At 37.4% G+C, this 13,690-nt stretch overlaps 1 protein-coding gene across 4 annotated transcripts in view; it reads right to left on the bottom strand.

Moving 5' to 3' along the window:
• The window catches only part of mapkap1 (MAPK associated protein 1), a 39,321-nt gene that overhangs the window by 4,921 nt on the left and 20,710 nt on the right, over positions 1-13,690 (bottom strand). For all 4 annotated transcript variants that reach the window (XM_027168024.2, XM_027168028.2, XM_027168022.2 and 1 more), the window contains 5 exons: positions 9,492-9,664; positions 4,982-5,158; positions 2,828-2,937; positions 2,438-2,545; positions 2,107-2,247 (listed from right to left, as the gene is read on the bottom strand). In XM_027168024.2, the coding sequence (XP_027023825.1) occupies positions 2,107-2,247; positions 2,438-2,545; positions 2,828-2,937; positions 4,982-5,158; positions 9,492-9,664 (709 nt within the window). The remainder of the gene's footprint in view (positions 1-2,106; positions 2,248-2,437; positions 2,546-2,827; positions 2,938-4,981; positions 5,159-9,491; positions 9,665-13,690) is intronic.

The raw sequence follows: 13,690 nt of genomic DNA, 5'->3' as shown, positions 1-13,690 counted from the left end.
TGCTACTCTGCATTTGTCACCTGCTGAACCGGAAGACTGTACATATAGGAACAATGATTAGAAGCAGTAGTCATCATGAAAATACTGCATGGAGATTCTGCAGATTCCAGACTTGTTTTCAACCTGCCTAAGTTGGCGGATACCACCCCGCTGCTGTGTTCCTTCCACTGGCTGCATGCATCAGATTTAAAACACTGATGCTTGCCTACAAAGCCAAAAGCCCTCATCACTCCGCACACTGCACAGTATACAACAAGACTCTTTTCTGTTCTGGCAACAAGGTGGTGGAATGAGCTTCCCTTAGGCGTCCGGACAGTTGAGAAACTGGCTACCTTCAAACGACGATTGACTTCTTCATGAAATACTTAAACGGTGTTTTAGGCTCATGGTATCTTAATTCTGTAGAACCATAATTAATGTATTCAATGATAGAGACTTAAAAGCACTTTTGTACTTTGCTCTGGATAAGGGCATCTGGAAAATGCGGTAAATGTAATAAGTCTCTCCCATCTTGACACATCTCTTTTTCCACGTTGTCTTGTTCCTCCCCTCTGTAAGTTTTTCTCCGGATTTGAATAGGTAAATCAGCTGGTTGAGTTGCTACGCCCACTGAACAATCTGAGCAGCATATCCGACAAGAAGTCAATACAGTAACACCACAATGGAAATTTTTTTTGAAAAAGGTTATTAAAACTCTCCTCAACTGCATCTTTAGAGAGGGCTTCAGCTTCAAAATCGCTTATTGAATGTTACTGGAAGAAAAACATACTAATAAATTTAAAACATAAGAAAAGTAAAAACACAGGATCAGCAGCAACAGGTTTACACAAATCAGAAGTGAAGATATGATCTAGAAATATATATTATGTAATTACAAAAAGAAGTGTCTAAATACTTCATTCTCTCAATTTTGCAACACAATTTCACTGTGTTGTTGAAAGTTGTAATTCTACTACTAACAGCTGTATTTATGTTTGTATTGTATTGTAAAAAGTTCTTTAATCTCAGAAATATTGCTAAGATAAGAAATATGATCACTGCATGATGCAGAAACACTAGTTCATGAATTTGTTACCACTAGGTTGGATTATTGTAATGCTTTACTGTTTGGATGTTCCAGTAGGAGCATAAACAAACTCCAGTTAGTCCTGGTTGGAGTCTCGTTGCCCAGTAGGCCCTCAGCCAGGAACTCAGAATTTGCACTGATCCATTAGTTCCTCAGGACCTCTTGTTGTAGAAAGGACATTATTTATTTTTACATTATCTACTGTCCAGTGTCACCTAAATGAAAATGGGTTCCCCTCTGAGTCTGGTTCTTCTCAAGGTTTCTTCCTCATATCATCTTTTTCCCTGCCATTGTCCCATCAGCTTGCTCATTAGGGATAGGTATGTAGGGGGTAGGGACAGGGATAGGTATATAGTGGTAGGGAAAAGGATAGATATATAATTACCTAATTTTAAACTTTTTTGTATTCTGTTTCTGTACTTCTGTAAAGCTGCTGAGACAATGTGAATTGTCGTAAAGCTGCTTTGAGACAATGTGAATTGTTAAAAGTGCTATACAAATAAATTGAATTGAAACATTTTATTAAATAGTGCAAATATTTTATTATCCACACCCTGATCCATTTTAGCTTAAACCATTCTCCTATGTGCTATATGATGGTTTCCAAAAAAAAAAAAAAACAAAAAAAACAAAAGAAGCAAAAAATATACAAAAATAGAGGCTGTATTTTGACGCTGTGGGTATTGTTGCACCCTCACAGATCTAGAGGCCCTCAGAACCCTCAGTTTACCATCTGTGTAAACTGAATCAGATTCTGCCTGTATTTGTGTGGGTTTCCTTTGACTGGCTGTAGTGAATAGGCTTGGATGACTGTGTAGAAGTGTGCAGTTCCCAGGATAGGCTCAAGATGCATCACAACAGTTGTGAAGATGTTGAGGTTTGGGAGAATAATTCTACATGTTTATATGTTAATCTAAAAATACCATTCACTGTATTTCTCTTAATATATTTAGCTCTTGGTAATAGACCATAACTTTACATGGTTCTGATTAGTGAATCAATATTTGAAAGTGTCCATATTTGTCCACAGAGCAACATACCTAGCTGAACATCAGTAGTAAAGCGGAGCTTGTGGATCATGCTTATCTTAAAGGATTTGTAGTGGTGACTGCTCAACATATCTTGAACTGTATTGATGTCTATAGGTGGGTCCTCTTCTGAGCTCTCTTCTCCTCTGGAGCCTTTTACAGAAGACAGTGGTAGGATACAGACAGGACAAGAAAGGGACAGACGAATAAGGAAGAAGGAGAAATTGGGAGAAAAGTAGAGAATAAGAATAAGTTAGAAAGTTATCTCTTCAAAGTATCTCTTGCCAGACTGGTATATAGCTATTAAAGTAAGCTTTCGATCATCAGCTTGTCTCAAACTCACTGTTCTCTCGAACTAGACAGAACTCCAATGTGCTCTGGCTCTCCAGTGTACTGTCCAGCTCCACTGCCACATTTGGCTCCATCTGTTTTTCTAAACGATACATGGGGCCTACAAAACAATATCATTTTATACTAGATTTAACTACTTAATACCACTGCAGTATATAAATTAATGGTACACACTATATAGGCCAACAATGGATAATTGCCAGTTGTGAGACGTAAGGTTTATATACTCCACATAAACACATTAATAATTGATCCAAGATGGCGGCATAACAGTAGCTAGCACACAAAACACCAGAGAGAGCGGTGTTCGTGTATATGTTAGAACAAGTGTTTGACCAAGAGAAATAATGATATAATGGTCTAAGCCAGTAAAAGCTCTTACCTGAACCCTTTTGTGAGCCTTTTCTTTTCTTGAGGGCTTTCTGTAGAATCTCTTTCATGGTTACCTTTAAACTGTCCACAGGAATCAGCGAGAAACCATGAGCTGCATTTCTATATGAAGGAGTACATATCCCATCAAAATACTCCTTTTTCAAAGCCTCATTTGTGGCATGTTATTGTACATTTAATAATGTACCCAAATCACCTAACCTAATATGACAACCTAAATATTTTTTTTACTAGTCCACAGAGAAAATTTGCCTACTGCTGGAAAGGTTTCCCCATAATACAATACATACAACTGAGTTTTTCCATGAATGCTTAATTACAAGTACTTCAATTACTTTTATAATAAGAACATGTGGTTCCATCTGATGTATATTTAAAGTATTACAATACAGTATTTTCCGCACTATAAGGCGCACCTAAAAGCCTTAAATTTTCTCAAAAATCGGCTGTGCGCCTAATAATCCGGTGCGCCTTGTGTGTGCACCGAGTTCCAAAAATCTGTAAAAATGTTGTTATGCAACTTTGGTAAGCGCTCCTCTTGATTGACTGTCGGACCATTTCCCACTGACACAGGGACGTAAATACATACACTACGTACGCTAGCAGCGATAAACCAATCAGAGGACATTACGTAATACATACAGTAAGTACGCTTACCTCCGCCACGCCTCCGGTAGGTATACTACCGGTATGTTGCAAAACAACATTTGTTTCTTCCTAACCATTATGCGCTCCACACTCCAGTTCAGTAGGTGGCAGTAAATAAAAATCAGATGCTTACGAGAGCACAATTCAAACTACAGGCTATCAGTTACGCGGTTGTAAATGGGAATAAAGCAGCTGAAAGAATTTAACATCAATGAATGTATGGTTCGAAAGTGGAGGAAGCAAGAAAATGAACTGCGCCAAGTTAAGAAAACACAGTAGATAAGGAGTTTGATGGATTTGTGAAAGAAGATTGATTAAAAAATAATGTGTGTGTTGTTAAATAGTAGAATAAAGTTCAACTAAACTCACTGTTTTGCTTCTGTTACCTTTTTTTGTGGACCGTATGTTTTAGCATGCGCCTTATAATACGGTGCGCCTTATGTATGGGTTAAGACCCCGTAATTGAGACTGCGCCTTATAATCCGGTATGCCTTATGGTGCAAGAAAATACTGTAATACTTGCAATTTGTCTGTGGGTTTATAAACACATAGGAATTTGTTCCATGAAAATGCAATTTAAAGGTAGGGTCTCCGATTTTTGAAAGCCAACGTCCACCAAAACAAACACACCCCTAACCCAAATGGGTCCCACCCCTGTATTGATAGCTCCACCCACACATACATACGTAACCCAGGCAACTAATGGAAAGAAATGTGTCTATCATAGCTGAAGGGAAGAACAATACGATTGCAGATAAACAAACAAGCAAAAATGACACACAAGCATAATCATGCAAAGGACGGCATATATTAGTTCTGTAAAACAAAGTACAACCAACGTTACTCACCTATCGAGAAGGAAAAAAGCGACCTTGGCGTCTTAAGTAAAGTTGGCCGCATATTCACAGATTCGAGTTTCCCAAGTCAATAACTCCTGAGCTAAACGCTGTTACTAGCAAAACGCATTTGTAGCTGCCTCTCTACATTACTACAATAGAAAAGAGGTGTTATTTGTGTAGTAACAGCATTTATCTCAGGAGTTATTAACTCGGGAAACTCCAATCCTCCTGCTCCTTCAATTCTCTGCAGTGCTGGAAAGCTGATCCTATATTAACACGGGTCCTAGTTCTTGCTTTATCGTAAGCCTTTCTTCACTTTCTTTCTTTGTTTTTATCCTCCATGTCAAAGTTAAAACCGCTTTCTGCTAACACATGCACACTGAACACTCTCTCCGCTGCATATTGACAAGACATTTTTGTTTTGTTTTTTGTTTATTTTTTGGCCCGACTCAGTTCTCAAAAATCGGAGACCCCACCTTTAACTGGATTTAAGTGCCTCCCTAATAGTGTGAGTATTTTTAAAGCCCCACAGTATATATATATTCTCATATTCCCATCTCAGTTGCTGGTTTGGAGAAGAGTCAGTCAAATAAGGTAAATGTAAATGTCAAAATCTTTAAATGTCAGCTAAAGATAATAATAAAATTTAGATAACTCACATTCTGACAAAAAGTGACTGCTTGGGGCCTAGTCCTGGAGATGAGTACTTCTCCACCAGAGCAAGTGTGCTAAAACCAAACTTGTGGATGGGCTCATTGGAATCTAGAGGCGGGAAATCTGTATCCACCTCCCCATCATCTTCAGCTATGTGGAGGCAGTATGCATTGACATTTTCACTGTAGAGGAAAGGGGAAAAAGAGTCAGCTAAACAATGATAGGGTATCACTATAATTAATTACAGCTAAATTTCAAATCACAGCATTATAATATTCATGATCAAGGTGCAAACATCTGCTCACTTTCTTAGGCTAGTTCTTCAACTAGTTTTCATACCACAATCTACCTTCTAGCAGGCCAAGGTTTCCACAAATTTTTTAATTTTTTTATATGCTTTTTACAATAAAGGTTATATGCATTATGAATAGTTAATGTGGCAGAACTACGCATGGACTGATTACAAGAACAGTGATGTGCTGAAGCTTAAAATTGTTCATAATACAATATAAGTAGCTTTTAGTGCAAACATTTTGCCACTTATTTCATCACTCAAGACAATTAAACAGAAAAGCCATTTTTTGGGCTCAAACATTTGTATTGAGGATCTACTTGTTCCAGGATATAATGCAATTTCATAATGCAAAGAAGAGGAAAATTAACTTAAATGCTAGTTACATGCTTTGTAACAAGTTAAATGCTAGTTACATATGTGATACTAATATACCAGGTAATCTCTAAACAGGGCAGCACACCATAACTTGCACTAAGACAAATACATAGATTGTCTGAAAAATGAACAGCTGCACAAAATAACATGTACTGGACACAGTACAAAATAGAGATGCAATAATTAGACATAATAATAATAATAATAATAATAATAATAATAATAATAATAATAATAATAATAATAATAATAATAATCATCATCATCATCATCATCATCATCATCATCATCATCATCATGGTTATTATCAAAAATTTCTTATTGAAAAAAAATTGCATTTTTATATTTAAGTAGTTTTGTGGTCAGGTTTTCATCAGTAATCATTTAAAGACTTCAGCAGGAAGGAATTACTGTTGGGTCTATTAGAGTTAGAGTCAAGTCTAATTCTAGCAACTGGGCATTGGTTTCCCTGCACTAATATCTAAATATCAAAATTGAAGATTGCTTGAGGTGAGAATCTGAAAGTTGAATGAATTTTCTCAGTAGACAAAACAAGGAATCTGCAAAGAAACGTTTCCTTAAAGGTCTCTTTTCAGCAATTCATCTACCAAAGTAGGCTAGCTATGATTAGTATCTCAATATGCTAACAGAGAGCTAACAAAGAACAGAAGCAATCCGGTTAATTTATCAAGCCCTACAGTAGCCACAACTGAATACTGCTATGGTTGGATAGCAAAAGAATACTGCTATGGTTGGATAATAATGTCAAGCACTCATGAGAGTCCCCTGTGGAATTTTGTGCTGAAGACAGAAAGGTTAATTAAGTAATTCAGTAATAACTGAAAATAATTATGGATTAGCAAATTCATGCAGCAGACCTAATTTAAATTTTGGTGTAAATAAACATAGCAATCAATCATAAATTACACTATCCGAGAATAACAGCTCTGCTTATTTAGATTTAATTAACACTTGGCTAGCATATTAATTATAAATCTCAACAAGGTTTCTGATTATTATTAAGGATCCCCTTTTTTATGAGTAATTTTGTAAAGAAAAAAAAAAAATCTAGTTCAGAAAAAAAAGTTTTCACATATTATTCAAATTATTACAAATTCAAGTTGGTGATGCTAGAAGTTTCAAAAGGCAATTTTATGTAGTTTCAAGAAAAGAATTAGTCAAATATTATTGTACATCTTGTTTATGCTTTCAAAAACATCCCTGTAAGGATGGCTAGGGAAAAGCCCATTTTCTCTCTCTAAAAAAAACAGCATTTTATTGTCATTTTTAACCAGTAAGTAGTGCTGTGACAATATAGACTCATGGCCATGCCTACCATATTTTGTGTTAGTGTGTGTTACGTAGCTGCATCAATGTCTGGTTTGGGAATTGTACTATTTTGAATGGAAGACCCAGCATCAGATAGTTAGGACATCTGAGAAGGTCATTGGAGTCTCTCTTCCCTATATCACGGAGATTTACACCACATGCTGCATCCGCAAAGCCAACAGCATTGTAGCTGACACCATACACCCCTCACACACACTCTTCACCCTCCTGCCATCTGGAAAAAGGTACGAAGCATTCAGGCCTTCACGACCAGACTGTGTATCAGTTTCTTTCCACAAGCCATCAGACTCCTCAATAACTGAACTGAACTGTACCAAGCACAATACACGCACACGCAAAATCAACTGTATGGATTGCACTGAACTACACTAAATACACAATCTTCCAATATACAGTACACCCATGTACACAGCACCACCCATATCAAACTGTTTACATACTGTTTTACACAACGTTCTCTTTACTCACCTTTCTCTTTACTTAGAACACCTTGCCATCCTTCATCACTTCCAATATAAATGCTTCAGTCTGTCATGTAGCAACTAAATTCAAGACAGCAAGGGGTATAACCAGCCAGCGAAAGCCCACACTCAATATCTCAGACATCAGACGTCACTTTACTTCTTACTTTCTAAAGCTCTTTGGTGTAAATCTGTTGTCTCTCTATCTTTCCTAGAATAAACTCAAGTGTTCTGAGATTCCAGTATTCCTGACTGCTTCTACTTTCCAGACCTACCCAATTCAATCTGTTGCCCTAATTCTAATTGAAGTGTGCCATCTTCTTATCCATTCACTGCTGCAGTCTGCCACATGAACAGTCTGATAATATTTTTTTCACCACTACATAGTAACAAACCAAGATCAGTTTTAAATTCAAATCTCCATCATTAGAAATTTGATAACTTCAACAGAAAATAATTCATATTTGAACTATAATGAATTTGGAAATTGTGCACAAGACCATTCTTATTGGTTACTCAAAAGCTCCTCGTTACACACTGCACCTGAATATATAGTGTACAGGTAAAGAAAGTAAATTATTCACAATCACACTAGCCAGTCTCACTCAGATGAGGTTGGTCCCTTTTGAGTCTGGTTTTTGTCACATTTTCATTTGAATTTCATCTTAGGGAGTTTTCCTTTGTGACTGTCACCACTGGGTTGCTCACTATAAATAAATCTAAATAGTGCCCCTTTTCCACTAAGGCAATTTGAGTGCTGGTTCGGAGCCAGACCCTAATTTAAAATGAGTTATTTCTTTTTCGACACCCAAAGCACTGGCTCTGAACCAGGAAAAGTGGTTCTCAAGGAGCACCAAAACATTGCTGGTCTAGACTTAAGAACTGCTTGCGTCAGGGTGACCAACAAGACAAAAGAGAACATCGTTAGCGCCATTTTAAAATCATTTTAAATAAGGATTTGCCATGTTTGGAGGCCAATGTACGTTCGCAAAGCCATGAGGATTAACAGTAAAGTAACATCCGCCATAGTTGATGTTGTGTTTGCCACTGCTGCACTAATGTTGCTGTATAACGTTGTGTACAGTGACATAAGGCTTAGCTCTGTGATGGCTCTCTAGCCCATGGAAAGGCAAACCGGTTCCTAGAAGGCTCGCCAGTGGAACCAACTTTGAACCAGCACCAGCACTAGCTCTGAACCAGCACCCAGTTCTTTCTGGTGGAAAATGTGCTATTCTGAAATTTAATATTTTTATTTAGGTTACTAGACCATGTCACTAATCACAAGTAATCTAAAACTGGCTCCATTTCCATCACAGAAAGTTCAGTGTACTTCAGTGGCCTTTCCATTCATCAAATTAAAATTCAATATTGCTCCTTTGAGATGTGGTAGAACGAGAGACTGGCAACATGAATGTACTGCTGACAAATCTGCAGCAATTTTGTGATGAGAAATCAACACTAACCAAAATAGTATTAACACTATTATAGCTGTTTTTTGTTAATAGATTCACATGGATCCTACTACAATACAGTAGTTATGGTATGACCGCTCATCACCTCTCTCATCACCAAGAAAGACTAAGACCTTTTTCTTGCAAATGCACACCCACACTTAATCTTTTCAGAGCTCCTCAATTGCACCCAGTAATACACAAATACTATGCAAAGTGTTGGATAATAAACAATTTTCAACAAACTACAATGTAAATATAACATGTGTTCGTGTCTTATTTTATGATTTAAAAGAACAAATTCTGTTTAGCCTTCCTTTGCTCATATGCTCAATGCTCATTTATGAAGCATGAACAATAACAAAACATAGCAATAAACAGAGGTATTTCTAAGCTTGAGTCAAGGGTGGTTTAAAATACACTAAAGCAAAACAGGCCAACTAATTATGCCAGATTATACATATATAGATTCTGATTACTAAAATAATCTTAAAATAAATCATTCAAAATAATATAAAAAACAAACTAAATAAAGTTATTACATTACTATTTCTGTATTGTTTTATCTTCATCACATACTTACTTTAGTTTTGGTTCACGGCCCTCACTAGTGTATTGCCAGCAAATAAGGCCAATAAGATCATGGACTCTCGCATTGGCCATTGTCACCACCATCATAGGATGCAACTTCTCCTGGGTAGACTGCATTGAGAGGTAGACGTCTATTTTTTTAGTTGCGGTTGTACCCACATGGCCCTATGCAGAAAAAAGGACCAAAAAAATCCTCAAAGTTAATACAGTGCATTCAGAAGGTATTCACACTGCTTCACTTTTTCCACATTCAGATTTATTCCAAACTTGATTAAATTCATTATTTTCCTCAAAGTTCTACAAACACCACCCCATAATGACAATGCAAAAGAAGTTTCTTTAAAATCTTTGCAAATTTATTACAAATAAAGAAAATTTTTCACAGCCTATGCTCAATACTTTGTTGAAGCACCTATAGCAACAATAACAGCCTCAAGTTTTTTTTGAGTATGTCTCTGCAAGCTTGGTACACCTATTTTTTGGGCAGTATATCCCATTCTGCTTTAAACCAACTCTCAAGCTCCATCAGGTTGGATGGGGAGCATTGGTGTACAGCCATTTTCAGATCTCTGCAGAGATGTTCCCTCGGCTTCAAATCTGGGCAACTTAAGGACATTCAGAGTTATCCCGTAGCTACTTCTTCTTTTATTATGGCTGTGTGCTTAGGGTCATTGTCCTGTTGGAAGATGAACCTTTGCCCCAATCTGAGGTCCATAGAGCTCTGGAGCAGGTTTTCATCAAGGATGTCTTTTTACAGTACATTGCATTCATCTTTCCCTCAATCCTGACTAGTCTATGCTGCCATCACTATGCTTCACTGTAGGAATGGTATTGGCCAGGCGTTGAGCAGTGCATGGTTTCCTCCATACATGACACTTGATATTCAGGCCAAAATGTTTTTTTTATGGTCTAGAAGTCCTTCAGGTGCCTTTTTATCAAACTTCAGACGGGCCATCATGTGCCTTTTACTGAAGAGTGGCTTCCGTCTGGCCCCTCTACCATGCAGGCTTGATTGCTGGAGTGCTGCAGAGATGGTTGATCTTCTGGAAGGTTTGGTCACCCCGATCGCTCAGTTTTGAGTTGCCGGGCAGCCCACTCTAAGAAGAGATCTGGTGGTTCTAAACTCCTTCCATTTACAGATGATGGAGGCCACTGTGCTCACTGGGACCTTCAATGCTGCCCTATGTCTGATCCTCAATACAATCAAATCAAATCAAAGTTTATTTATAGAGCACCTTTTTAAAACAGCAGGTGTGCTGTACAAACAATATAAAATAAACAATAGAACTAAAAAGCATAAAATAATAATAATAATAATAATAATAATAATAATAATAAAATAAAAACTAAATAAAAGTAATAAAAATGCAATAAATACAATAATAATTAGTAACACACACTAAAAAGAACTCCTAACAGGTAACTCTCATACTGCGTTGTATTCTGCACCATACAAATATGTTTTTAAATGTGATTTAAAAACAGCAAGTGAAGGAGCCTGACTTATGTACAAAGGCAAATTATTCCAGAGTTTGGGGGCCGCTACTGCAAAGGCACGGTCACCTCTGCTCTTTAATCTTGTATTGGGGGAGACTAAAAGCAGTTGCCCAGCAGACCTATAAGCTCTGGATGGAGCATATGGCTTTAATAGCTCTGAAAGATACTTAGAACCAATATTATTTAATGATTTAAAAACTAAAAGTAAAATCTTGAAATCAATTCTAAAATGAACGGGCAACCAATGAAGGGAAGCCAATATAGGTGTAATGTGTTCTCGTTTGGGTATCCTAGTTAATAAACGTGCAGCTGTGTTTTGTACCCTTTGCAAGCGTGTTAGAGATGCCTCACCAATGCCTACATAGAGACTACAATATTACAATAGGCGGGATGATATAAAAGCATGGATGACCCTCTCAAAATCAGTAAAAGATACAAATGACTTGACTTTAGATAGTTGCCTTAACCGAAAAAAACACGATTTAACTACCAAATTAATCTGTTTTTCTAGTTTAAAGTCACCGTCCATTAAAACCCCCAGGTTTTTAACAACAGGCTTCACAAATGACTTTAAGTCACCCAGATCTACATCACAAGTATTAATGGTACCACCAGGTCAAAAAATGATTTCAGTTTTATCTTCATAAACTTTAAGAAGTTGGAGGCCATCCAGGCTTTAATATCTTCAAGACATCTCAGCAAAGGTGTCACAGAGTTTGCATCCTTCCGTTTCAAAGGCAGATAGAGTTGCAAGTCACCTGCATAACAGTGAAATGAAATGCCATGTTTCCTAAAAATGGACACTAAAGGTAATATATATAAAGAAAATAAAATCTGTCCAAGAATGGAACCCTGAGGGACTCCACATACAAGAGATGCAGAAGAAGACACAAATTCCCCAAGACGTACAAAGAAAGTTCTTTCACCCAGATAAGATTTAAACCATTGTAACGCAGGACTACAGAAACAAGAAATCTCAAATAACACAGGCATGTGGTCAGAAAAAGTAACATCACAAACATTAATATTATTAACAGGTAGATCACATGATAAGACCAGATCTAATGTGTGTCCGTGCTCATGTGTAGCGCTGGACACAAACTGCATTAAATTAAAGATTCACTGGGATTTAGGAAGTCTTTTACCAACGGTTTGGCAACAAATATGGATGTTCAAAACTCCAACGAGTAAAACTCTGTCATACTTCAGCATGATTTCTGCCAGAAGATTGGAAAAGTGGTTTATAAAGTCTATATGGTATTTGGGAGGACGATAAATCACAGGGTCAGGTTGATTCAGTTCAAACGCAATCAGCTCAAAGCTTGTGTACGTGTTGCACATCACACGCCGGCAGTTTAATTTTTTCCTTAAAAATAATAGCAACTCCTCCACCCCGTCATGTAAGTCGTGGACAGTTGAGAAAGCCACAGTTTAACGGTAAAACCTCTAAGAACGGGCTTAACTCACCCTCACTCATCCAGGTTTCAGTCATGCACAGTAGATCCAAGTTGTTTGAGGTATAAAAGTCCTTTAAGATAAACGTTTTGTTTATCAGAGATCTGGCATTTACCAGAGCAATCCTGGCTGGAGCTAGTTTATTTGGTCTCACGACCCAACACCTGTAAGCACGATGAGTTTACTCCACCTCTCCGCAAGCGGGGAGACACTGACCGGGGAACCCCGGACTCCTCGTTGGCATCGACCACCGGTACCAGCCAGGTGTAAACAGGATCCAAAGAGCGCATGGAAACATAGTACTCCGCTAACATTCTACGGGGATTGCGGGAAACTGCCAGCCAGGATTTAATTTTTACTAGCAGGCTCCCATGTTTCCCCCTCCGTCTATGTCGCTTTTTCTTCCGAGCAGGAAGCGGCGTTCGGCAGAGATATGCAGGTAAATCGTGCAGGTGAGGTGAGGTTTTCGAGTCACCAGAATTATAAATTAACATATTTTCCATATTCGCTCTAATGTTCAGAAGTGTCTGCCGATCATACACCAGAAGAGAGTCTACATTGTTAAAAGTAGTTAGTAAAAACAACACAAACATGATTACGGCTAGAGAGAAGAGACGGCCTGCCACACACACCAGCACCATCTTCCACTAATTAGCATCACAGGTGTCTACATCCCGTCTTGAAGGTCTACAGACAATTCCTTGGACTTCATGGCTTGGCTTCTGCTATGCACTGTTGACTGTGGGACTTTATATAGATAGGTGTGTCTTTCCAAATCATGTCTAATCAACTGAATTTACCATCAGTGGACTCCAATCAAGTTGTAGAAAGATCTCAAGTTGAACAGTGGAAACAGAATGCACCTGAGCTCAATTTTGAGTGTCATGGCAAAGGCTGAAAATACGTGCAGGTTTTTTTTATATAAAAATATTTGCAAAGACTTCAAACAAACTTTCATGTTATAATTATGGGGTATTGTTTGTAGAATTTTGATGGAAATAATGAATTTAATCCATTTTAAAAAATGGATTTAAATGAAAAAGTGAAGTGCTGTTAATATTTTCCCGGATGCAACGTATTTGCTTCTCCTGATAAGCAAAATAAATAAATAAATAATAATTGTGTACAGAAATTTTATTGAATATTAGCGAGAATTTAAACTTAAATTTATTTAAAATCTATGCAGTGCTAAATTCAGAAATGGAGCTGTACAAGTGCAATTTATTTAGAGTTATGATT

Source organism: Tachysurus fulvidraco, chromosome 26 (genome assembly GCF_022655615.1).
Source record: "Tachysurus fulvidraco isolate hzauxx_2018 chromosome 26, HZAU_PFXX_2.0, whole genome shotgun sequence".
Taxonomy (NCBI): Eukaryota; Metazoa; Chordata; class Actinopteri; order Siluriformes; family Bagridae; genus Tachysurus; species Tachysurus fulvidraco.
Note: the sequence above shows the minus strand (reverse complement) of the source record. Positions and strands in the feature narration are given on the sequence as shown.